Raw genomic sequence first — 27298 nt, forward strand, 5'->3', positions numbered from 1 at the left:
TATTTAACTCACCATCTCTGATGAAAGTATTAACACTCTTTTAGCAAGATTTTAAAATCTACTTCAGAAACATAACTTGTCCATTTTCACGTCTTAATTCTTATCTCTGATCAGGTAAAGACTGGAGATTAAAGCTTTTGTCCTGACAGTCTAATAATATGGAAGTGTGTTGCTAAATGGAAAAAGATACTTGCATGCAAGACCCTATATCTATGTTAGCTTCTTTCCCAGGGCCAGTAAAACACATTCATTCCATGATATTTGGTTATTTTAGCATTCAGAAACTAAGTTGTAATTGTTAATTTTACATTATATGTTAACAGTATTAGGATGTAAACACTGTCATTTCTACACCTTTGAAGCTTCATTTCCCACCAGGTGCTTCTGCCAAAATCCAATAAGTTGTGTTGTCATTCTCTTCACTCCAGTAGACTTTTTTTTTAGTTAACAGTTCTCAAACCTTGTCCTTTGGGTGCTTTGTACTTCAGCTCCTCAAAGCCCCTACTAGCTTGGACATTAAGCAAGGATTTTGAGAGCAGAACACCAAAATTTTGTGTGGTTCAAAGGCTGAGAACCAACTCCCTAGCATATGAGATTATTCAATAACAAAACTGAAGTTACATTGGGCATGCACAGTTTCCCCAAAAGCCTAATTCAGGACCCTTTAGTAATGCTAGTAGTGTTATGTCTAGGAGTGTAAGCAGTCTATAGTGAACACTATTAGGCTTTCACAGGAACACACATTTCACAGGTTTAATGCAAAAGAATAACAAGAGAGAAAAGATTAGTATTTGGGGAAGGAGTGAAACATTTTTGTGGATGGGAAGGAAAAATTTAGATTTTTGTTCCATTTCAGTAAAATAGTATTGTAAATGAATATAAGCAGTCAGAAGAGTATTAATATGTTCAGTTGTCATTACTAACAAAAGCAACTAATAAGCAAGATTATGTTAAATGTATTGTCGAAGGCTTTCATGGCCGGAATCCATGGGTTGTTGTAGGTTTTTCCGGGCTATATGGCCATGTTCTGGAGGCAATTTTTCTCCTGACGTTTCGCCTGCATCTATGGCAAGCATCCTCAGAGGTAATGAGGTCATTACCTCTGAGGATGCTTGCCATAGATGCAGGCGAAACGTCAGGAGAAACATTGCCTCCAGAACATGGCCATATAGCCCGGAAAAACCTACAACAACCCAAGATTATGTTACATTATAGTGGGTACAGGTTAACTCCAGCTCCATCTAAACTTACCTTGTTCCTGAACATCAATGACATTACCCTGGCTCAGGGAACAAGAGCAACAGAAACAGGCCTAGTGTATAATCATGGATCTTACATGGGTCTTCCCCTAGCCCAGTCCCAAGTTGAAATCACAAACCCCATTTTACCTTGAACTGGGGGTTGTAGCATTGTCCTCCACACATATTTTCATTAATATCACACTCCAAGGATAGACACATTCCTCCACTTTGTTGCCTTGATAGTTGATGTGCCAGAGTGCACTGAAGATGAGCCTTACGCAAGAGATCATATCTTAAAATAATGCCATTTGGTTGTCCTGGTGATGCCCAGTTAATTTGTAGTGCCCTAGAGCAACAAAAACATTGTTGAGTAATATCACTCATAAAACCTGTGCTTTCATTCATCTCTCTCTAAAACTCAGAACTGCACAGGTGTCCTTTTAACTTTGCTGCAATAGAAAGGAGCTCTGAACGTGCCAGGATAAAAAACACTTCTTCTTGGGAAAGATAATTATGGAACACTTAAATTATGATTCATCCTTTTGGCAGAAGGATAGATTTGAAGCTCTGATGTGTAATAGACCCTAACGTATCACGGAAAAAGCTGTGTGCTTTAGCCAAAGTAAAGAACTGAGTTTCACTACAATATTTTTATTGGAAATAAATTCTTGGAAGTCTCAGCTATTTCTTGAGAATAAATATTTTAAATTATTAATTTAGTGTATTCAAAATATAGAGGTAGAATTAGGGTTGTTATATTACTCAAATATTTAGGTTTACTTAAATTCTAGTGTCTGTTTGGAAAACACTTCCATCCCCATACCCACAGGGGGCATGTTCCCAGATTTCACATGGATATGTGAAACCGTGGATAACAGCAAACATTATTTTTAATAGGACAAATGGCAGAAGTATTAAGAAGAGGATAAGCCTTTAAACAAGTCCAAAGTAAATAAGTGAAACTGTAGATAAGTGAAATTGAGTATATTGATTCTGCAGCTACAAGGATAATATTATATTTATTGTCCAAATTTTCAACTTTATTTAGCCCTTGTAGGAGTTGATATATGGAGCTGAAAAGTTAAGCTCTTGTAGGAGCTGAGATATGGGGCCATGGTGCCAAATATTCAGTCACTATACTACCCATCTGTTCATCATTAACCTTTCTGTGAGTTTAGTTTCTGTCTGAAACCTGATACCTATGGTAGATATTTTCAAATATTTATTTGTGTTGTATTTTGAAATGGTCATATGACTAGTCAATTAAATAAATTATTATTATTATTATTATTATTATTGAGAGAGAGAGAGAGAGAGAGATTTTACCTATTCCCAGTTCGATGCTACAATTTTGGAGGAAAATCTAACTTTTGGGGAAAAGTCTAACTGATGGTGTTTTCCCAGATAATGGAGGGAGGCATTCTGATAAATAAGGATGTGAGCAATAAACATAATACCACAATAGAAGTATTAAAATTAAAGGTGCCATGGCCTCCACTCAGACTCAGATAGCTCCATGATAGGTTCACCTTAGGGCCAATAGAAGTCAGAAACACAAGAAAAATAACCTACTGCTACATTGTGCAACTGCATAGGATAAAGCAGACAGTAGGGCAAAGTAAACCTACTGGCAAGGAGAAAGAAAAGTGGGTGTGGAGCTGTAGATGGATGGGAGGGAATAATTGCACACATGCAAGAAGACATAAACTATGGGAAAAGGGAAAGGATGAGAAATGTAGTGGTACATTAAAGTACAAGGAAAGGAAAGGGAGGAAAGGTAAGGAAAAAAGAGGGAAGAAATAATGACAGGTACAGTGGCAGGATCCAGAGAACAAGGGAGAAAGTCCCTTTCAGATCAAATATTGTCTAGGGTTGTTTTTGTATTACAAAAATGTGCTAAAATATGGGAAGAATCCAACATATAGTCAGCTTTCCTGCAATAAAAAATATATATTCCCCCCATAGTATCCATGTATACTTTATGGTGGTCGAGGATAAAACTGGCAAAGCAGGGGGAGGGGGGTTAAAAGAAAAAAAAACATCCAAGAAAACATCAGTGATCGAGTTGAAGCCTCTAAAGCCCTTAGGGGAAATATACCGCTTTACAGTAGTTCTAAAGGCCTGGTATTTTCTGCTAGCCATGCCCCTAGCAAAGCCTCTGAAATGTCCACTTTGAAGACCAAAACTCCTATCTTTTTGAGAAATGCATTATTTAACACATTCGTGTCCTCACAACTCGGGGGGTAATTAGGAAGGAAGAAAATAGTTTTCTAAAGACTACCCAAAATATTTCATGTCCAGGTAGGGTTCTGTACACGTTTCTCCAGTGAAAAGTCTAGAAACTATCCAAAAATATACTCTTTTAAAGGTTGTGGTGTCAGATTAGGCAAACAAATTCTTCTTAATGCTTTTTGTTGTTGTTCTTCATGTTATTGTATTGCTTTGAAAAACAACTATGATCCATTATCTATTCTAGAAGGAGTGATCATATCTGAATTTTGCACTTGACTAAGCAAAGGATATTTAGGAATATAAGGCATTTATATAAGCATCAATACTGTTAATTGATAAAGTTAATTGGTTTGAAGGGAAGATTAATTTTCTTTTGAAAAGAATTGTGTTGGGATATCTGGTGTTCCTGTGTTCCTCAGACACTACCATTTTGCAACTCCAGGCTAAAGCACCTGTCATTCTTTTGTCTGATCTTGTAAGTATCTCAGTATGACTCACCCTGCACACTGCTTACTCCTCTGAATTTGTAGTTACTATCTTAGAACTCACTTAATGCTGTATGATTCTTAGCTATTTAGCAGAAGTTTAGTAGTTTGTTTCCAATTAAGAGAAGGGGGAATTCCACTTCCTGATCACTTGTTGATGATTTTTGGTTAATATGCAACAAATATGCCTCTGAGGGAATCTACACTGCACTCATAATTCTGAGGTGATCAGATTCTCCCCCCCCCCTTTAACAATTAGATTCATGTTTGAGTAATTAGACTTGCAAATGAAGCACACATTTACCTTCAGATGACCAACCACCAATCAAAGCAAGCTAATTTGAAAGATGCAGAGGTCGGAAAAGCTTGACACTTTTATTACTATAGGGAGCATAACCTCTAAACACGGAACTGATGTCTCATATATTATTATCCTGGGTAAGGAACCTATGCCTGTATTTCAGAGGATGAGGAAGGGAAGGTAGCCTTGCTCAGATTTATTGGGATCCTCCATTTTCTTCTTACTGTTAGTTGTCTATTGCCAACCTCTAATCCTATGCCTCAGAGGGGGAAAATTGAAATTGCTTGATTGGAGCAGAAGGCACAGAAATGTTTCTTTCTTTCCTTACATGGTTTTAGTGACACTAGTTCTGCATTTATTAAGGAAAGAGAAGAAAAAAATGCTTTCTCAGATGAGACACTTTTCTCCACACAGTGCTGCAAGTTCTCTAGCTTCCATCAAAGGAGAGACAGACTATACTCTATGTAAAAGTATTACATCCTTTTATTACTGTTAACACTGGCGATCAGCACAGGAGGATTCTTATACTCCACGAAGAGGCACAGAACCTTTTCTCCAAGCTTTAACTCATAGCTCCTCCTCTATTTCCACACCTTTTGCCACAATTGGGACTTAATCCCACATGATTATAGGGGATAATAGGTTTGTGCTTTAACTTCGCAATGCCCTGTTTGGAAATTCAACAAATTATTTTCTTATCTCCATCACACCTATTCTGCCATTCTGCTTTCTTTACAAATTATCCATTTGCCTTCCCATCACATGGGAGACATACTTCTCCTCCCACTGTCCCCCCCATTTCATTTTTATGGAAAAGATCAATGGGATTTATTTTCTTTGCAAGCAACAAGTTGCCAGAACAAAATAAATAAATTCCCGTTCCTTCCTCAGCAGTCCTAAAACAATAATGGCAGAAGAAAGGAATCAATACTTCCCATCTCGACTCATTCCTCCAGCACAAAGTCATCAAACTGTTTATAAGTGGACAAGGGAGATTCCTATCACACATGAAATTTGCCATTTTTCCCATCTCTATGCAGAGAATGTAAAATAAAGTTGATTGCCAATCAAGTTCTAAATCATCAGGAAAGTCTAAGTCTAGAAACTAGGGCTGGGCAACCACGGAAAAATTTGTTTCTAAATTCGATTCGTTTTTTGCAGTTTTTTGCGTTTCGATATTTAATAGAATTCCGAAATTTTTCTTTAAAATAGTTCGATATTTACGAAATTTCATAAATTACGAAACGAATACGAAACGAATACGAATCGATTCGTTAATGGCGGACGCGACCACGCAATACGCTAAAAAACCTCCATATGGGACAGGGGGAACTTTTGAAGCTTCCCTCTCCCTCTGTTGTTGACTGTTGGTGTGATATTTATAATTTTTTTTCACTGATTAAACAAACAACAGCTATAAAACTTGCCCCAGACATGCGGAAATAATAACGAAACGATTTCGAAACGATTTTGAAATGAATACGAAACGAATACGAAGCAATTACGTTTTTTAGATGCTCCTGAATGGTTCAAAATCGCTTCGTTATAAAAAAATAACGAATTTTTAACGAATTACGAAATTACGAAACCGCCCAGCCCTACTAGAAACCCATGGCATAAGCGTGCATTGTGTGATGGGCTCCATCAGTAGCCATTTCTAAAATGTGTAGAAAGTTGGAGTATACTGCGTGTAATAAGTCCTAATTAGGCCTCACGTCTGCTAATTAGGCCTCACGTCTGCTCACGTCCAATCTCTAGCCTGCATTTGATGAAATCAAGAGTGAAGTAGTTGCCCAGAAGGGGAAACATTCAGAATAGCTATCTTCCTATGTACTTGCTGTGCCACTCTCAGGTATGAGAAAAACAACAACAAATGAGAGAAAATATTTCTGGTAATACATGGATACATGGACCAAAAATAGTCAAAAAGTAAATTTCCAAATTTTGGTTTTGCTGTTTTATAAGAGACACCATTTTACTACACCACTGTATATAACGGGATTTGAGAAACCATGGAGTTTGGTATCCATGGCATGTCTTAGAACCAAGAAGATGGAGATGTGTTGGCCAATGGATGTGGAGAATTGGCCTCTGTCCCCATGCAATTGTTTACCCTTTATTTAAAACATTAAGAACTGTGCAATTAACATTACATAATTTCGGCAAGCAAGGCAAATGTACACTCCTTTGAATTCCGTTGATTTATTCATTTCTTCAAGACAAGCACGGGCATAATTTTTCCCAACTGAAAAGTAGAATTTAAGAGCACTTAACTTTAGCTGGATAATTTTTGAAACCATTATAGCTCAATTACATGGCTGCTATCAGAATACTTGGTGATAATGTAAATTAGCATTCATTTAAAGTTAGAGAGTTATGTTCAGGCAGCCACAGCTGAGATAAACTTTGACATCTTTACAGAATAAAAATAACAGAGTGATCTATTATTTCACTACCTTGAGGTATAAACAGAGGAACACATAACAATAACAATCTGTAGAGGAAGAATTAATGTCACCTGTGAAGGGATAACTTCACAGGTTACTTGTAGAGTCACCATTATTATTCTGAAGTCTTCATTTGACTTGCTGAATTAATGCCATAGACTGAAGTCTATTTTATATTCACTGCATACTCAGCTCAACGGGGGGGGGGGGGGAATCAATTGGTTAACCAGTTAAAATTCAGGAGTAAACCAGGTTTGGGGGGGGGGGTTAGAACTCTTTTGGGGGGGGGGGGGTAGAACACTTTACCTCCCACCCCCTTCCGGCTATTGCCCTGCAGCAGTGGAAAGAGCTATGATAGTTCAAATTTTGCATTTTAGTTAATCTAATCTTATCTAATATATAATGTGATATATATACTTACACATGTGCCTGCGTGTGTGAGTCATTTTAAAACAAAGAGCACTTCTCAATCACAAAAGCTTGCTACTAAAACGAATAACTAGAAATATTTATAAATGCATGTATTTATAATACTAATCTCTGTAAATATAGATACTGTATATGAATTATAATTTAGGACACACACACACATGTTGTAGGATGTGTTTTGTATTGCTATCCACTCTTCTGACCCTCTTGTAAAAGTCAAATCTTTTCCCCATTGGCAGATACATATTGAAATGTCTTCTTGTTTATACAATATGTTATTTTCCTCTTGAACCTATTCCTTGATGGAGGATAAATAAGAAAATTTCATATGCAGGCCAGCACCTGCTGAAGCTGTCAGCTGTAGTGTTTGTCATATTTCAATCAAAGTTGAAGCTAGCCAGCCAGCCATTTTTATACAGCACAGTCCCTACATACTCAAGGACCAGAATTAATGAATTAGCTATTGATTAAATTCCACTCTAGCAAATCCACCGTGGCAAATAAATGAACTACCCAGGGCACGTGTAGGCCACAGCCAGACATGTCCGGGCAATCGATCAGTAGTTAGTATTCTTTTGGGATATAAGAACAGCTGATGATAATATGACATGTAACGGAAGGCAATGGAAAAAGTCTGTTTCTGGCTGAGCTGCTTATAAAATCTGGAAGCTACTTTTGATCTTACTGCGTTTGTATGTCATGACATTTTTAGTTTGTATGTAATAAAACTGACATGCTCAAGTGTTTAATATATTACAAAGACCCACATCTATGAAAGCCAGGAGTACAGGTTCTGGATTTGAATTTTTACCATCAAACAGGATTTGATTGCCTGTTTATATGACATAAATACAGAAAGATTAATTATATTTTGCAATTACATTTTGCAGACAATAGAATTCAGAGAAAAATTACAAAGAGTAAAAGCGGCTCTTTTGAATCACCGTTCAGACATTCAATTTTGGGTTATTTAAAAGAGATGTTTCTCACCCTTGTAAAAGAAATGCTAAAGTTTTTTTTACCATATTAAGACTCTAACAATATCTCATTAACACTATCCTACAAACACACACTACAGGCTATTTCATTATTGTAAATTTGAGAAACATTCTGGCAATGAATGCCCATTATTTATATCAGTGCTTCCCATTTTTTTTTGACCAGGGACCACTTGACCAGAGATCACTCACCAACATTAGTACCAAAATGATTATGAAGCAGTTTTTGGTCAACTTTAGATTTGGTTTGGTTATTTGGGGTGCTAAAAATTACATTGGATAGACCACATCAGCTCTAGTTTCTGATACAGAACATATACTATCCAGTAGTCACCATTGCTCACCCACAGAAAATCATATTTAATAATCTAGGGATGATGTGGTAAGAGTAATATTTCGTGCCAGCCTCTCTCCTCCTGACATCCCTGTTGCCTTGGCACTATAAGAAGGTTTTGCAAGACCAGTTGCTCTAATTGTTACAGGGTTTCAAGGCAATGGTGTAGTAATGGTGAGGCAGTGTACCATATTTTCATTCTTGCAGACCGTTGCTAGTCCATAGACCACAGGTTGGGGAACCACTGATTTATAGCCTCTCATTTGGAAATTTTGACATTCATGTGTGTGTGTGTGTTGTTTTTTTTAAAATGGCTTAATTTGTTACTATTCAAATGTTGTTCCCCCAGTTCCGTACAATTTTGTTTGGAGGTGGAAAACATCTATAATAAAGAAAGATGAAGACAGGCACGAAATAGCACATCCAGCTGTGTTCATAAATAAGAAATTATTTGATTTCCAGTAAATACAATACAGGCCTGGTACTGTGGATTATGATCTTGGAGAAGAAAAGAAGTGGCAACTTAAACAGTTGAATACACAGGCTTTTAAGAATGAGGTACTCAAACCCCAGGCGATGAATGGACAAATTTGGTGAGTTGGCTTTCTCCATAGCTCAATTACTTTATTCTAAGTTTAAATATGAATAAAGCTGCTAATTTTGACACATTCCTTTAAAGCACAACCTGAAATGAAAATTTCACCCAATCTAAGCCATGCTTTAGTGATAGGGCTTGGGCTATAAGGAACCTTGGGACTCTCAAGAGACACTTCCAGACCGATTATGACATGCTGAGACCCTTTTACATGACACAATTATAGCAACTTGATTCCAGCTTTAACTGCCATAGTTGCATCATGTGGAATTCAGTGGTTTGAAGTTTGGTGACGCAGCAGAGCTCTCTGAAAGAGATTTCTAAATATTGCTCCCTAATTGGCAAATCTCAAGATTCAACAGGATGGAATCATAGCAGATAAAGTGTAACCACAGCATAGTAACTGTGAAATACAAATGAGACTAGGCAGAACAATGTTCTAATTTAGTAAAGCAAGTTTTTCAGATGATGGATGGATGGATGGACAGAAAGATGGATGGACAGACAGATAAACAGAAAGGCATTGTTCATTTCTTTGACCATTCTGAGCACCCACTTTATGGAAAAATTAAAGATTCAATACCTTGGACCAATAACATGAATCTGTGGCGCTGATAGCTCTTTTGGTTCATCTTCCACAGTTGTAATTTGGGTTCCATTACTTATCACACAAGCATATACTGTGCACACTTCAACCTGTAAGAGTTAGGAAGAAAAACAGTTTTATAACTGATGCTAAAGTAAGACTCCCGTTGAGTTCAAAGTTCAGGATGATGATGATGATGATGATTTAATTATTGTAGCAACTCTATTTACCATGCTGCATACAATCTGAATAGCATGATAATCTAGGTTTGTGCACTACAACCTAATGTGTTGGATTGTTATAAGGCATCTACTTTTTCATAGTTAACTAGCCTGGGATGTATCTGACACAGAAAGGAATAAGACAGAAATTAGTTTGCTCCTCTTTTTGCGATGGCATAGGGTTTTGAGCTAGGACATCAAATATCTTGTTCTGTTTTAGGAAAATTGGGCTTATATATCTGTGGAATATCCAGGGTGGGAGAAGGAACTATTGTCTGTTTGAGGTGTGAATGTATCAAATCCCATTTTCCTACTTTCCAACAGACCTCCAACCTCTGAGGATGCCTTCCATAGATGCAAGCAAAATGTCAGGAAAGAATGCTTCTGGAACATGGTCGTAAAGCCCGGAAAACACATAACAACACAGTGATTCTGGCCATGAAAGCCTTTGACAAAAAACATCTGGGGACCCCAGGTTGAGAAACACTGATCTAGACACTATGTGGTCTATTAAGACTTCTAGCCCCTTTCACATGCATTGCTTTCAAGCCATGCATCCTGCATATTTTTTCCTAAGTGTAATACCTAATATTTTTCTGTGATACTGTTATATATTTTTCTGTGATTGTCTGTGATACTGTTGTTGTGAAACAGCCTGAGTCCCTCTGCGGAGATGAGAAGACCGATATATAAAAGTTCTAAATAAATAAATAAATATTTCTCCCTGATTTGGTGCCTTCTACAAATTTGATAAACATGACCTCTATTCCATCATCCAAGTTATTGACAAAAATGTTGACTATCACTGGACCCAAGACAAAACTTTATGGCACCCCAGTGGTCACTTCTCTCACAGATGAAGGGGAGCTATTGGTAAGTGCCTTTTGAGTTTGGCAAATTAACCAGTTCCCAGTTCACCTAAGACTAGCACTGTCTAGCTCACATTTTATTTGTTTCTTTGCAAGAATGTGATGGGTGTTGTTTTATCCCAGAATGCAAAAGGAGTTATTAAAGCTTCCATTGATGCAAAATGAGGCTTTTAAAAATCTCTTCATAGTGTGTATTTTGAAGGTTGAAACATTGGGAAAGGTTAGCTATTTCCTCCTGAGCAGTAATCATATCTTGCATGGTAACAATTTTTTCCCAAAGGTTTTTTCACTGGAGACTTGCTAAACTTTCACCACAGTACTAGAGTGAGGGCCAGGTACCTCTAGTCTAATAAAGTGTCTAACTGGCAGGCTGGATGGGAACTTCTTGTGAACAATATTTTCACACTACACAACTATAGCATCATGATTCCACTTTAACTGCCATGGATAAATCCAGTGGAATCTTGTGGTTTCGAGAGACACTATGGGTCTCTGGCTTAGAATTTTCAATAGCCCTTCCTAAACTGCAAATTCTGTAGTATGAAGTCTTGGTTTGTTGGCCAAAGCTCTATCATCACAACTGTCATCCATCAGGGATTGTTGTTTACAAGCTTGGGGGATTTCCTGCCTTTCAAAGTTAGATGGCTTACATTCTGAGTATGCAATATGGAAAAGCCCATAAAGGACTTATTTCAAATGGTACACATCAACTCACATTTCTGAAGCTCCCAGCCCTATTTAATTTCCTTAAAAGAAAAAAAAAACAAATAATTAAGTGCCACACTAATGTATTAATGTTTGATGAACTCTGAAGATGAGAGACAAAATACAACTCCCTGAGTTCTTAGGGGAACTTTAAATAGCTTTCAGGGAAGACAAATAATGTCACCTTTGCATTAGCAAAGTAAAAAAATTGACAGCTGCCTTCAAGTGATGACAAAAGGCAAGGTGAACACAAATCTAGATATCATTTTAGCAAGTAGAGGAAGTAGCATGGATGGCCAGAAATTAAAATAAACAATTAAACCTTTTGATATTACCTTATAATTGAGTGCCACGATCTTGCTGCTGATACCGAAATAGGAGAAGCCGAAGAACAAACTGATAAATATTGCAGGACACATAACGTGCCTACGGTAAATTAATATGAATGCCCCCAAAGTGAGAAAGGGCTCAGAATGTGCATTACTGCTGAAGGAAGACAAATGTGTTTCTATGTAGGAACAGGAAAGTCACACATGTATTCATGGGAGTTGGTGGGTCGCTGCAGCAGAGGGGTTGGAACATAGAAATCTGTTATGGTGTGCCTCTGGGTGACGTTTATTTATGGCACATTGCAACTGGATGCAAATTTTAGGACAAAGTATACATGATTACTGTTACAAATGCATAATTCAAACTAAGACAAGTCTGAGTGAGACAAATAAAATGGAGAAAATTGGAATGAATGTATCCTATTATTCTACAAATAAATATAATCAAATTATGGGGAATATATATATATATATATATATATATATATAAGTTAAGAACAAAACCTATAGATTTTGGGGGAAGTCTAAAAGGAAGGAAAGATAGAAGAGCTATAAGGAAAATGAAAGGTTTTAAATATTAATAGCATTTTTTAAAAGACTAGGATTCTCTTGGCTGAAATCAGTCTATTCCACAAAGGGGAGGGAGGAGGGAAAAGATGATAAAAGGCTAACGAATGCAGTATCATTATTTCTCTGGGTTGATGTATTATGCATGCCTGATGTTTCTAAAACAATTGCAATTTTGGTTTAATGAGAAGGAGTAGGATCTTTGTGTCTCTGTAATATATACTGCAAGTTAGTATCACAGGATCAGAGGAAAAGTGGTTTTGATGTCCTTAACAGAGAAAATAGTATATCGTGCAACCCAAAAATAAACATTGCTTGTGGGCTTCCGTCATTTGTACACACAAAGATTTAAAAATATTAAGCTCTTTTTTTTAATCTCTATCTATACTGAATTTCCAGTTCATCTCTAAAATTTAAGATAATAAATACATCAGACCATTTCTAGTCCATGTCACTTTTGTATATATTCCTTAATGCATGTGTCACCATCTCATTTCCACATTGCCTTGTCATTTCTTTTTGTTCTGCCCAAACTTTTGTATTTCAATACATATTTAAAATTGTTTATCAGAAAACATACACATAGAAATAAATGTGTTAGAAATGAAATTAAAAACATAGCCTGATTTGTTTTACCTTTTCAAAGCTGACAACTGCATCACAGAGCTGCTAAATCTGAAGGATGTTTGTGTTGTGATTCACACTTTACACCATTAGAAGCAGATTGGTTTAGTTTGCTCAAAATATTGAGCTGTACAAGCATCTTATTCAACACAAGCATCCAAATCTGCCAACAAATACTTGGATGTGTGTGTGTATATATATATATATATATATATATATATATATATATATATATATGGTATTTGAATGCTTCTATGTATAGTAAACTTTCTTGAAATATGAAAGGTGAGGATAATACATACAGACACATAAACACACACAGCCAGAGCATATTTATTATATTCCCATGTTAGCCTGTATGTAGTGAGAAAAATGTTGTTCTAACCTGTATATCATAAATAGTGAATGGAGACAAATCTCCTAAAAGAAAAGACCCAGGTGTCTTCATTCCAGTCTCGTATCGCTTATTATTTACATAGACAGAATATTCTGTGACAACACCGTTTGGGTTTGAAGGCGACATCCAGATGACACGTACAGCTGTACTGTTGATGATGACAACCTCTGGAGGGAACATGCCCTCCGGCTCTAGAAATAAAGGAAGAAACTGAATAAACTCCAGCTGTCTCTGTAAAAGCACTTGTTTAACCAAATGAAGATGAGAATTCGAGCTTAGTGAAGGGTCTTCTGCTTATTTGCTTGCCTCTTATGAAGTTATCACTGTCTGTATTCCTCCCTAAATTGGCTTATTATAATCTCAGTTAGAAACAGTGGGAGGTGGTGGTAAAGCATTTCATGCCCCCAACATTGCTTCCATCTTTTGTACAACTGTGACCAGGGGGGATGCAATGATAAATTACCCACCCATACAGTGTGGCCCCCATCTGTGATTATATGGTATGGCCTCATCATTCTACCTCCTGCTTTACCCCCCCCCCCCCCCCCAATTACAATTCTGTTTCTAATGCAAAAACTGGAACGCCTTCTGTGGTGAAATGTGACATATCCATAGCCCGTCACTTGAGCAATGGGAAGCAATGAGCAGTACTGTTATTATGTAAATGGCTTTGAACGTTGATTACTGTAGATAATGACAAAGCCTTACATTTATTTATTTATAAAAATCTTTCTTGGCATTAAATTACACAAATTATTTAAGCCTGTCAGAAAAGACTATGGAAAGAACCTATTTTTGCCTGGTAAGTTCATCTTAACCGGGTGAAAAATGGCACTGGCAGTCAGCTCTATTTTATAAACAAAAGGGGGCTGACCTTTGGCATTGCAAAAGAAATGCAATTCCCACTTAAAGTGCTTTGCTAATGACCTGGAACACTTGCTTCTGAGGTAATGATATTATAATGTTTATAATGAGACTTTATAAAGCCAAAAAGATTAGAAAGGCCATTCCAAACACATTTCAGATTCACAAGTTGCTTTCCTTCCCCCCTCTCCCTCCCTCCCTCCAGCTTGCTAACTGCCTTGGAAATGAGTCATAGGGAAATTCTATCTAGGTTGGATTGACATATTCCATTTTTGGTGACTCAGGAATGGCCGGAAAGTTGACTGTCATGTCAAAAGCATGCTGGTTCACAAAGCAAATTTCTCCACCCATTAACCCCCCCCTCCATATTAATTGCTTTTTAAACATCCCTCTATTTATTGATATAAACTCAGCTCCAAACAGAGTATGCAGATAGTAGTAAACAAGCCAGGGCAACCCACAAAGTGGGTTAATATCTGCTATTAGAGCCTTGTGTTGCTGTCTCAGTGGGACCTTTTATTGATCAGCCACTTGATGACAACCAGCACTTAAGCGTTTTAACGTTTTAGTTCCCCTTTCCCTTTTATACCGGAAATTTCATAATGGAAGGCTGACTGATCTCAACCTTAACAAAAATCAATCCATCTCATTCTCAGATGTTAAGCCAGATTGCATCGAGAGCTAAACCTACCTCCATCTAGTGTAGTCACATGCACTGCCTCACTTGTGATGCTGTGAACTCCATTGAAAACATGAAGCAAAATCTGATACTCTGTATTAGGATGCAAGTTATCAATGACAGCATGGTTTACGCCAGCAGGGATTTTCATGGAATTGTCATGATCAGAGTCATTCCAGGAGAGGGTGTAATATTCAATACCTCCTTGTAAATCTTGCAGAGCTACAAAAATTAATTAACTGTTGAAAAAAGAAGCACTGAAAACAAAAGGAAAAAATAATACTGTTCAAAAGCTTATGGCATTGGGTTGATGATTTCTTACAAGCAGTACTGGTAATATGCCATGTTCCTTCTGCAACATTCTGTGCACACACAGGGATCAGATCCAAGATCGTGGGCAGTGACATGACTTCACAGAGAGGGGAGAGGAATTGGGGAGTGATCTCCAGGAGTGGAGGCCACTTTGTTAAACTTACTCCAACAAAAGGAGGAACTATAGATAGTTTCTCCATTATTATTTCTCCTGGAAATTTAAAAAATCCAAAACATTACCGAGAGAGGCAAGGAAATATGTCATGCATGGACTGACTCCCTTTTTAGGTCTCCTTATGACACCTTTGATCTCACAAAAAAATCCCCCCAAATTTCAGGTGAAAAATCATTCAAGTCCAACCCCACCAAACGGTTTTAAAATATGGGAGTTTGCATAGTTTTGGCTTTTCAATCTCCTACCAAACCAACCCTTTCCAAAAGAATGACAACAGTGAAAATTTATCATTCTATTGGTAGTGGATCTGTTGCAACCATTTACACCTTGCTGTTCTACATGATGCCAGAAGAAGGGCTTCAATGCCATGATGCATTGAGAGAGAAAGATAAGTCATAATCTGAACATTTTTTAAAAAGCACATAAAATAACAAAAAAATCAAAATGTACTCTTGCCTCCAAGGATAGTAACTGGAATAAAGGTGTCAAGGGGTAGCCTTTTTTCCCCACCACATGCGAGTGTGTCTGTGCAAGAAAAACTAGGGATCCAAGGAAGGATCACTATTATTATTGCTATGAACAATATATCTTCTATTACATGCCATGAACACTTAGGTGCTCTATGGGGTGGCTACTCCAAGCAACCAGAACCTGACTGGTGACTGTTACTCAGAAGAACTTTTCAAGGGAGCAGGCGCCGTGCCTCATGCCTCGTGCTCTTGTCTGCTTTAGGAGACTACTGTCTCCTTTGCTCTTGCCCGCTTAGAAGAATTTTGGGTTAGTTGATTTTGTGTGGTTTTTATTCCTGTTATGTTTTGCTTCATGATGAGAGAGAGGGTGAGAGAGCAAGAGGAGGAGGGGGGCTGGAATAATTACACTATGAAGAAAATGATGCCTCTACCACTTCACTTTATGCTTTGTGCTTCCTTGCCACAACTTTGTGCTTCTACCATTTGAAAGTTGGTATTTCTTTTTTATTGTTCCATGTGAATGTGCATTTATACAATATTTGTTATTTATAAAGTATATTTTCTTATTTAAAAACGCAACAAAAAACTGGGGTTGGGATTTGGGGCAGCTGGAATGGATTAATAGCATTTCAATGGGAAAATTCACTTTGAAATAAGAGCAATTTTAGTTAAGAGCATGGTCACAGAACAAATTAAACTCTTAACTCAAGGTATCACTGTATTTTAATATACATATTTCTTAAAATATGTTTTAATATTTAAATTTTCATGATGTATTTTTAGCCATGTTGTAACCTATCTTGAACCATGAGGAGGGGTGGCTAAGAAATAAAATAATCATAATCATAATAAACATAAAAGTAAAAACTGGGCCACAAAAAACAAAAGCACAGGTATAGGATTGGATATTCATGACACAGCAGTACTGCATGTGAAAATGGCCTTGAGATTAATTAGTATTATTATTTGCTCCAGCAAAGAAGATGAGTGCTATTTTAACCTGCATAAAAAGACATGTAGTCTCCAAGTTAAGGAAGGTAATAGTCCTACTATATTATGTGCTGCTCAGGCCTTGTCATGAGTTCAGTTCTTAGCATCTCATTTTAAGAAGGATATAAACCAATTGGAGCAGGTTTGGAGAAGGGTAATGAGGGTGATAAAAGGTATGGAGAACAAAACATATGAGGAGAGGCTGAAGGAGCTGGGCATGCTCAGCTTGGCATAGGGCACTTCTAGATAGCATGAAAGTCTAGGTTTTAAATGGGGGTTAAAAAATCCCGGTACCTGACTGGAGTTTCCCATGCAGACCTCTCAGTCCCAGGATTTTATCATCCACCATCAGGATAAAGGGGGACATTTTCAACTTGTTTTTTGTCCATTACAGTGAATCAGCATGGATTTACTGCTAGCATTATGTAGTCACCCCCACCCTTTTAACCTGGTAACTTCAGTGTTTTAGGTTCTGAGTAGATGGGCCCATAGAGAAGACTGCAGTCTTTAAACACCTCAAGGGCTTCCACAGAGGAGGAGGCAAACCTATCTCTGCTGCCACAGAGTATGATCAGGTCTAATAGTTTGGATAGATTTTGTTTGAATATTAGAAAGAATGTCTTGAAAGTAAGGGTGGTACTGAAATGAAACCCATTGCTTAAAGAGGTGGTGAGATCTTCTTTGGAAGTCTTCAAAAATATACCAAAAAGCTATTTCCTGGGAATGTTCTAGTTGGAGATCCTGCATTGAAAAGGGGTTGGATATGATGCCCCCACATAGCCCCTTCCAACTCTCTGGTTCTACAACTCTATAGAAGATGTAGTTTTCCTGATCATCCAAAGAGATCATATTTCATATAAAAGTTATGCATGCAAAGGTTTCTCAGTGTTCAATTGAAAATCCTCCAAAGGAAAGAAAGGAGGCCTGCTGACAATATTCCATTCTCCACAAATGCCATACTTCAAGATTTCAACAATATATCATCTAAAAAGGACTTCCCATTTTTAGCAATTGCTACATTGTGATTAGCAAGATTTATACTTGACAAAATTCAGTATTTTACTATATACGTCCCAACAATAGCAAAGGTATACAAAAAAGTTACTTTCAAATGATCAAATTATTGTATTTGCATGTGTGCATGTGGACATTATAGGCTTATTACTAAATAGAAACATTTGGGTGAAGGTAGATTGCTTAGTCTGTCTGGTGTAGTGTATTTCAGCAATGAAAGAATAAACGAAGCTTTGCTCTAATGACCCTCACTTGATGTTTAACCTTTGCATTCATAAACAGATATCTAGGAAATTTCTGCAGTAAGAATGAAAATGAAGCCAGATTGCATTACCTCTATCTAGAAGGTCAGAGGTTCAGATTACTAAAGTAATGAAACTTCAGCAGCCTGCTTCAGATCTATTAGGTTTGTCAGTTTTTATAAGCATGCTTACTTCAGGCATCCAATTATAAAATAAGGAGCCTATATTTGCTGAGAGCCACTAGCAAGTGCTTACAGATAGATTTGCATGTACATATTGAAGAATTAACCCACTGCTTTGATGGACAGTTAATCTGGAATAAATGGATATGTTCCTTTTAAAATGACATGGCACAATTTTTTATATCGACATGTACAGAAAAACCACAAATTCACTGCACATAAAGGCAAGTTTGAAATAAAATACAGATTTTTTAAAAAATGAACGATGATAAAATTCCCACAGTTGAAACTGCATGCCTTATCTTCACTTGAATTTCATATGTGCTAACATTATAGAATCTCAAAATGCATCTAGAACTGAAAATTGAGTACTCCTTATCACAAAATGCTCCAAAATTGACCACTTGGGTGGCTGAGATAATAACTTGTTTGCTTTCAATGTAAACAAACTTTGCTTCATGTACAAAATTATTAAAAACATTGTGTACAAAATTATCTTTTGGCTATGTATACAAGGTATACATGAAATAAGTGAATTTTGTATTTAGTCCTGGGTCTCCTTGCCAAAATATTTTATTAAATATATGCAAGTATTTCAAAATCTGAAAAAAATCTCAAATACCTCTGATCCTGAGCATTTCAGATTGGGATGTACAACCAAATGTCAAAGTGTTTGTTGTTTTCCCATAATCTATATCACTGCTCTTCTGTATTGCTCCTAGGCGCAAATCACTTAATTTACAAGTTTTACCATATTTATATAAACTTTTGTATGAACCCAATTCAGCTTTTACCTTTTAAAAACTACCTGAAAGTGAGTTCAGAATTTTGTTTAATTTTTAGCAATTTATATTTAGCCAAGGGTAGCAGCACCAGGAGCTGGTAATAGCTGAAACTGTTTCTGATGCCTGCCATTTCATTTTTCCCCCTGAATGGCTAAGATGCCATTCTGTAGGATTGTGCAAATGGAAGCAGCCACTATCACAAATAAGTGACCACTGAAATATACTTTTGCTTCTATTCATACTCTACAAGTTTCTGTTTATTGGCATGTAGGAAATCCAATCGTTTAACAAGGATAGTCTCAACAGTGTTCAAGGACAGACAAAAATGGCAGCTAACCAAACTGTCAAGAGAAACTAGTTTCTCCATGGATCTCCATGGAAATGATATAATGTCACTTCTTCCAGAAATACCAGACAAGGAAGAGCTTTTAGCCCTAGGACACAGTCATTTTTTTCAGTATATGTTAGAGTCCTTATGTCTCATGGTACACTGTAGAATTTAATCCATCATTTTAGCTGCCATGGCTCAATTATCAATTAATCAGAGCAGTTGTAGTTTGGTGAGGCACCAGCACTATTTGGTTAAAACCCTTATAGAACTACAACTTTCATGATTCCATAGTATTGACCCATGACAGTTAAAGGGGTGTCAAATTACACCCTCTATTCTTAAAAACACAGTTCAATGCAATTATTTTTCCAATGAAGCATAAAAATCACTCTACATCCTTCAGAGTCTGATCACTTTGTCACCAGCAGCTCTGACTCAATATAGTAAACTTTACTAAGTAAAGAAACTAAACTTTACACAACAACAACAACAACAAAACTTTATTTATATACCGCTCTATCTCCCTGAGGGGACTCAGAGCGGTTTCCAAGTAACATCATCAATACATTTGGAGTAAACAACATAAACATAAAATTAACAAAGCAATATAAGAATAAAAAATCACAATAGAACGCATATGTTTAAAATAATCCTATCTGTTCAAGGCAATTTAAAAAGGCCGGGCTGAGGCTAGTGCAATTTCTAGAGGGCCCTGGAAATTAGGTGCAATGCTATAGCAGGCAACAACAATAATAGATATAGTCTATGGCTATTCATTTCCGGGGCCTAATAGGAAGAAGTGAGCTGGCTAAGTGGTAGAAAAAGATATGGCCATATTCAATAACAGGACTCCAATTCTTACCCATTCCTCGCTTGCAACTTTTGTTTTGTGATGAATTGTGCGTTATATAGAATGGAACTTATTCTGACTGTCTTACTTGCCTAGGATCTGTACACACAAAATTTCTGAAGACATGGAGATCTGGGGCAAGGATAGTTAGCATGTTCCCTGCTGTCTTCAACATTGTGTTTACACATTGAATCTGAAGTGTGACAAGCAACTAATTTCTTTCCAGCCATTGTTTCTATAATTTCAAAAGCACTTAGTTCTAAAATAAGACAAGCTAACGATTGCACGGCTCGGCTGAGCATGTAGATAATTAAAACTGATAATTCTAAGCTTGTTCGTACATGCATAGTCTAAACTTGATTAATGTAAAAACAAGTGATGACTTGTATTTCTGAATGGGCCGATGTAGCTGTAACAGTGCAGATAGAAATTCCATATAATTTCACATGCAGAAGTTTTCACAGTTCATGATAAAGCACAGAACAATTGTGTGTGTACAGGGACGTCATAACCAATTTTTGGATATCCCGTCGGCAGGGAGAGGTAGAATAACAAGGGAACTTACTTGGGGTTGTCCATTCCACTTCTATAGCAGTGTGGTTAAGAGGGCGGCCCATGACATTACTTGCCTTCTTTGGAAAGCCAGCCAATGTTGTAGCCACTACGTCTTCACCTGATGTGTATCCAACATCATTATGCACTACAAGCTTATATTCATATGTGGTGTACCTAAATGATATGATTAATGGCATTAAAAGAAACATTAGAATTTGGATATCCATAAGCATATTTTGTTTGTTGTAGCAAATTGGGAAAAATGTTTCAAACATTTTTAATCATATTCTTTCAAAGCTAGACAAGGAGTTACAGCTCTGTTTGTTTGTAATATCTGGCCAGCATTATTATTGTAACAATTAAAAATAAAAGAAAATGCCATATAGAATTGTTATTGTTTTCCAAAGTACCAAGGGATTATAGCTCAATTCAAGATGTAATTACAGCAATGGAAAGCTGCCAGTGTTTGGCTATGTAGTTGATTCAGTGGTGCTCTTTTATCTTTGGGGAAATCCACTGATATGAATTTCTATATGTTCTTATAGCAATATATTCATAATTATTCAAGAGAAAACCATTGGCAAGTTCTTAAATAATATGGCTACAATAAAACTCAATGTAGAGTATACAATTTATGTTAAAAGAATAGCCCCAAAATAAGCATGTGGGTTTCAAGAGAGCTTTAAAAGGGTATCCTTATTTACCACATTTATATCCCACCATTCCCAACCCTGAAAGAGACTCAGGGTGGCCTTACAAAGGCAACAATTCAATGCCATATATTAATACACTGGCAAATAAACAAAACGTTAAAACCAATCACCATCTCAACTCCATCAGATTTTGCCATGGCATTTTAAATAGAATAATGCCACTTTAATTGGAGGCCTATATGTTAAGAGAAGGAAAAGCTATCGAAAGAACCTCTTACATAGAACTGTATGTAGCATATAGTACCTTTAAAGCTAATAGGATATTCAGGAATGATATCTCCTGAGAATATGGCATAGATCACAGGATTTAAAAACATAATCCCCAGACCCATGGTTCCAATCTGAACTATAAATTCTGTTTGGCTGCTATTTATTTAGCTGGTAATGGAATCTTAGGGCACATCTACACTGGAAAAATATGGTTATACTGTACATATTATTAGAGTGTTAACCCTGAAACTAGTTTGGCATCTGGATGGTTATTACATACATGGATGACCCCCAGTTTCCACAGCCTAACAGCCATAAAGAAAGTGGGTTTTTTCCAACTGCCCTTTATGGAATGTTCACGTGTGCATCAGTGAAGTGCTTTAGGTGTTCACACAGTAATTCACATTCTTCAGGTTTGCTATCCAGCATGGTTTATAGGACAGCACAATACACATTAAGTGCTTCATTTCAGACTTTCACCCAACTTTGGTTGTATTGGATTACTGACATTAAAACATGCTGCAGCACACTGTTGCAACATGCTTAGTCTAGCCACTACCATTCTGGAGATAACTTGAAGCTACATTAAATGGTCAGTGTAGATGGAGCCATGATAATTTTTTAAAAAACGTATTTAACCTAAATTTTGACTATTTTTCTCACATTATAATTGTATTCTCATTTCAAGACTATGTATCTTACACCCCTGCACATTATGAACTCTTAAACCTCTTAACCCAATTATACTAATTTCACAATAAGCCATATTTTATATAGTTAAATGTGGAGGACAAATTATGCAACATTTATTTCCTAAACTGAGGGGAAGGGGGTTGCATTTTGTATGTGTGTATATGAGGTTCATATGATGTATGTGAGAGAACAGAATTTTTGCATGCACTGTCTCTATTTATGCAGAAGGCTCATCTGAGGGATACTGACTTTTTTTATTCTTTATTGAAAAATCCCAATTTTTGGCCTTAGTAATATAATCCCCAGACCTAAAAAAATGGCCTTCTCCAGTGCCCAAACTAATAAGTATAATTCCATTAAGCATATGAAAAATAACAAAAATAGCTATATACTTATATATATATATATATATATATATATATATATAAATTACATAGTCATACATATATCTAAGAGTACATACATACCTTTAAACATACATTTATAGACTTGTATGACACTCGCCATGGAATTGTATTGAAGAGAAAAGGAACCAATTATTTCCCCTGAAATTAGTCACAAGGTTATCTGATGCAAGTACCCTGAATGTTTCATCAGTTTGCTTCTCATGTATATACCATTATCTTCACATTAAATACTGCAAATTTAAATATTCATGTTATCCTATTAGCATTAGTGTTTCTAATTTTAAAATATTTGTGCTCAATTACAGTAGAAATAATTAGCTCCTTTCATGGGACAGAGTGATAGTTGATTCCAAAGCTAGAAAGACCATAAGGCATACTTTGGCAGGGCTTACATCTACTAACTTACCTTGATGAGAAGATACTTCAGTATTATTTGGTATTTTTCATAAAGGTTTTAGATTGGTCAGGTTAAGGTACACTCCTAGTTTGTTTGACCATAGTAGTGACTTAGAGGTCAGGAAAGCATTTATATTCCAGTTGTTTTTCAGTTCACATGACTACTCATTGATTTAATTACAGCAGAGGACACTCACATGATAAACTCTAGTTAAAATAAAGTCAGATAGATAGAGGACAACCACTGGGATCTTTTTGCTTCTAGGAGTCAGGAATATTTTGTGTATGCAAAGACACATTAGACAAAATGGCAAGATGATGCCAGTAAAAGATATATGCTTGTAAAGGCTGTAATGACTGAGATTCTCTTGATTATTTCCCTTCCATGATCTTTTGATCTATACTTTTGAATCAACGTGTATGTTATTGTTGTTACCAGATAAAGGACATCTAGCAATAATACATTTATTATGGGCTGCCAAATATTTACTTTTAAGTAATATAAAGAAAAGGGTCAGCTTCATGCAACATAACAAACATATTGCATAATCTGATGTGTAGACTAAAATGATTTCAGACAAATGAATGTGGCTAAATTACTCAGTAGCAGACTTAATATTTTCTGCCCCCCCCCCATCACTCCCCCCCCCCCCCCAAGCAGCTTTGGCTCTCATCAGAGAAAAGAAATGAATACCAATATCATTTTCCTCTACAAGACTGAAATAAAATGGATAGGGATATTTCAACTTGTACAGTTGGCTCTCCATATCCATGGATCCTATATCTATGGATTCAGCCATCCATGGCTTTAAAATGTTCAAAGAAAATCCCAAAAAGCAAACCATGATTTTGCAATTTTATATAAGGGGCATCATTTTATTGTATTTTATATAATGGGTCTTGGGTATCCATGGATTTGGGTATCCACGGTGGATTCTGAAACCAAACCCCAGTAGATAACAGTAAAAATAAATAGGCCCAAACCTGGTCTCCCTTTAGGATCTGCATTTGAGTGACTCTTTAGTTATGAAAAAAGCCAGATGGTGGGAAGAACTAATAAATTCCTAAGAACTTTAACATGTCCTTGTCCTATATGCCATTTCACAAGCTGCTTATATACAATGATTTCTCCTTAGAACTGTTCACGGGATCATATTCGCTACTCTTCACAGTGTACGCAGTTCTCACTTTCCTGTTCTCTAAAACTGAAAGAAAGCACATGCAAGATGTAGAACCAACAAAATGACAACAGTAAAACCAAACCAGGTGAGTTAATATGGGCTAATGCCAAAGGAGATGACAGAAAATATTTCATTACATAATTAACATGTTTGCAACACAGAGACACAAGAAACACTTTGAACTATTAAGCAGGGCTGTACAAAACACCAGCATTTGTTTTTATAGTTTTTGTAATCTCACCTGCTAAGACCCTTATCTTCATAAAACCACTGAGTTCCTGAATAAATATTGTGCCAGAGATTTAAATCTTCAGGGGGATTTGATGCAAGTGGCTGCTGGATTTTACGTCTCAGGAGCTCATATCTAACACAAAAAACAAGCAGAATGCTGGGATTATCTCAACTAATGTTATTACAAAAAAGCCAGGTTGTTTTTAAAAGTCACACATTATTTTGTTTTTACAGCTGTAAAGTTTTTTTAAAAAAAATGTTTCAGGATTTGACATTTTCTGTAACTTCTCTAATTAGTTTCAAAACAGATGACAATATATTTTGCAACACTTCTTTTATTAGGAAGAAAACACCTGAAAATATTTAATGGCTTGATACCTTAAACATTTTCACAAACTTTTTGAATAGGTTTTCAAAGTTGAAGCAGACACACAGTATGACCCCCAATTTTCAGTCATCCACACTCTAAAAATATATCCCCATCAAGAAGTGTTTGTGGTCCTCTCTAGGTCCCTCAGTGTATGCTTCCAGACTAAGTATATTAAAAATATAGAATTTGCTATGATCCACTATTTCGGGTCCCCATGGGGTGGTGGTGGTTTCAGAATATACCCCTTGTGGATACAGGGTGATACTGCATTATTTTGGAAAAGAAAGCATAAAGCCAAGGAAGCAAAAGTTAAGAGACTCTTTCCAGTTGTATTCATAGTAGAAAATGCACCACAGTGCACATTTAAATCAGTTTCAATTTAACTGGAACCTAAGCTTGCTGATGCCTGCCATGTAAACATAAGAAGTACTTTTTAACAGAAAAACTGGTATTAACTTTTGAATAATAAAAAATATGCCACTTGTATTAGAAAGAAAATAGAACAGAAAATGGAAATGGAACAGAAAAATTGATGAATTTGTCATTTTAAATTTCCCATACATTCACATTTGTTTGTATCAAAAACACACCACACAAAATCTTATCCATCTACATTGGCCAAATTTAATGTCTACAGGTATTCCAAACGAGGGAATGATCTGTTTGCATTTTCCCCTTAATCGGCATTAGGAATTCACACATGGGCACTAATGAAACACTGCAACAAATGTGGATATGATTTTGCATATAATTACACAACAATATTGTTCTTTGTCATTTATCAATATACCTATTTCCTTTAGGAAAATTATAGAAATTATCATGATGCAACAATATGTACAATCACATCATATCTAATTTGACATTTCATTGTATTTCATTAATACATCACTAAGAAAGGATCATACTGTGAGTAGTGCATGCAGCATTTAATCAGTACTCACATTCACACTGGCAATGTCAAATGAACCAAAAGATGTGACACATTGCATAAGTGATGGACATTGTAAACAAACAATGAGTGAAAATTGCTGCATTGCAACATACATGCTCAGATCAGGTTATTTAGGATTGGCCATGAATACATGATGTATGGATTATGACATTGACGAAGGCTACTTTCAGTCTATTAGGCAGTAATATACTGACTGAAATCAACTGTACCAGAGAAATACAGATTTAGGTAGCCTGGTTTGCTTACATTTGAGAATTGCACATAGGAAATTATGCTCTTTTTCATTTTTCTCTGTATAGATTTCCCCACTTCCAAACTATAAGAGAGCAGCTGAAGGTACCAAATTGTAAAGTTAAAGTCCCCATAACTATCCTGCTGTCTTCACCTCATAAGAATTGGTTCAATGTTATTAGATTATCAATGTCAACAGAACCACTACTCTTCCCAAAATAATAAATAAATAACAAAAATCTAGAATGATTTAGTTCTGGTTGGCCTCCCTGTATTTTGATGTAGAGGCCATGAGAAATATCATAATCTTTTTAAAGCATTGCCAAGTGACTGTGTGCAAATAACTTCCACTGGGAGCAGTTGTCCTATCCATTCCTCTCTCCAACACACTGTACTGAGCAACTGCCTGAGTGCTTGTTCTGGCTGGAAGCAGCATGGCATGCCATGAAGAAATAAATTTTTTTGTATTTCTTTTTCTCAGCAGTAAGAGAATCGTCCTGGAAATATACCAAAGTATAGGCACCTTTCTTCAAATGGCCTTATTTTGTATTACACATATCATAATTAGCCACAATCATATAGTAAGACAACACAAGAACCTAACATAACATATACATCTTTTCATTTTCTTCTGACACAAGCTTTTCTGAATTTGGCAACCTCTAGATGTACTTGGGCTGTAAATCCAAACTGACAACTGGCTGTGCTGGTTAGTCAAAAATGTTTGGTCAATACCAGGTTGGGAAAGGCCATTGAAGATAGAGGCATTTGGTATTTAAAAGATTATTCCAGATGCTACACTGGAGTGACAGCTTTGTAGAGCATCTGCTTTGTGGACTGTAGTGCTTTACAACAACCACTGGGAAGAATACCAAAACTCTGATTCCTTAGGAATTTTATATATTGGCAACATACAAAATCTGAGTTCAATATTGCTCAAGACTTGAATTTTCTATCAGCATTCTTTTTTGCTCTGTTATAATATGGGCTAGTGCCAAGTAAAAAAATGAAATTTCAAAAGTTTCAATGTAGTGAAATGTTGCTAGATTGGCCCTTTGTTTCTGGGCAAGTAGAAGAACCTTTGTAGAAGCAATGGTATCAG

The 27298-nt window shown here is 36.4% G+C and overlaps 1 protein-coding gene across 2 annotated transcripts in view; it reads right to left on the bottom strand.

Annotated features, from left to right (window-relative positions):
* USH2A (usherin) overlaps positions 1-27298 on the bottom strand; it is a 546480-nt gene that overhangs the window by 157628 nt on the left and 361554 nt on the right. For both annotated transcript variants that reach the window (XM_060754270.2, XM_060754269.2), the window contains exons 43-48: positions 24651-24773; positions 20820-20983; positions 14916-15125; positions 13349-13551; positions 9646-9758; positions 1389-1587 (exon numbers count right to left, since the gene is read on the bottom strand). In XM_060754270.2, coding sequence (XP_060610253.2) covers positions 1389-1587; positions 9646-9758; positions 13349-13551; positions 14916-15125; positions 20820-20983; positions 24651-24773 — 1012 coding nt within the window. The remainder of the gene's footprint in view (positions 1-1388; positions 1588-9645; positions 9759-13348; positions 13552-14915; positions 15126-20819; positions 20984-24650; positions 24774-27298) is intronic.

The sequence above is a fragment of the Anolis sagrei genome, chromosome 1, assembly GCF_037176765.1.
Source record: "Anolis sagrei isolate rAnoSag1 chromosome 1, rAnoSag1.mat, whole genome shotgun sequence".
Classification (NCBI taxonomy): Eukaryota; Metazoa; Chordata; class Lepidosauria; order Squamata; family Dactyloidae; genus Anolis; species Anolis sagrei.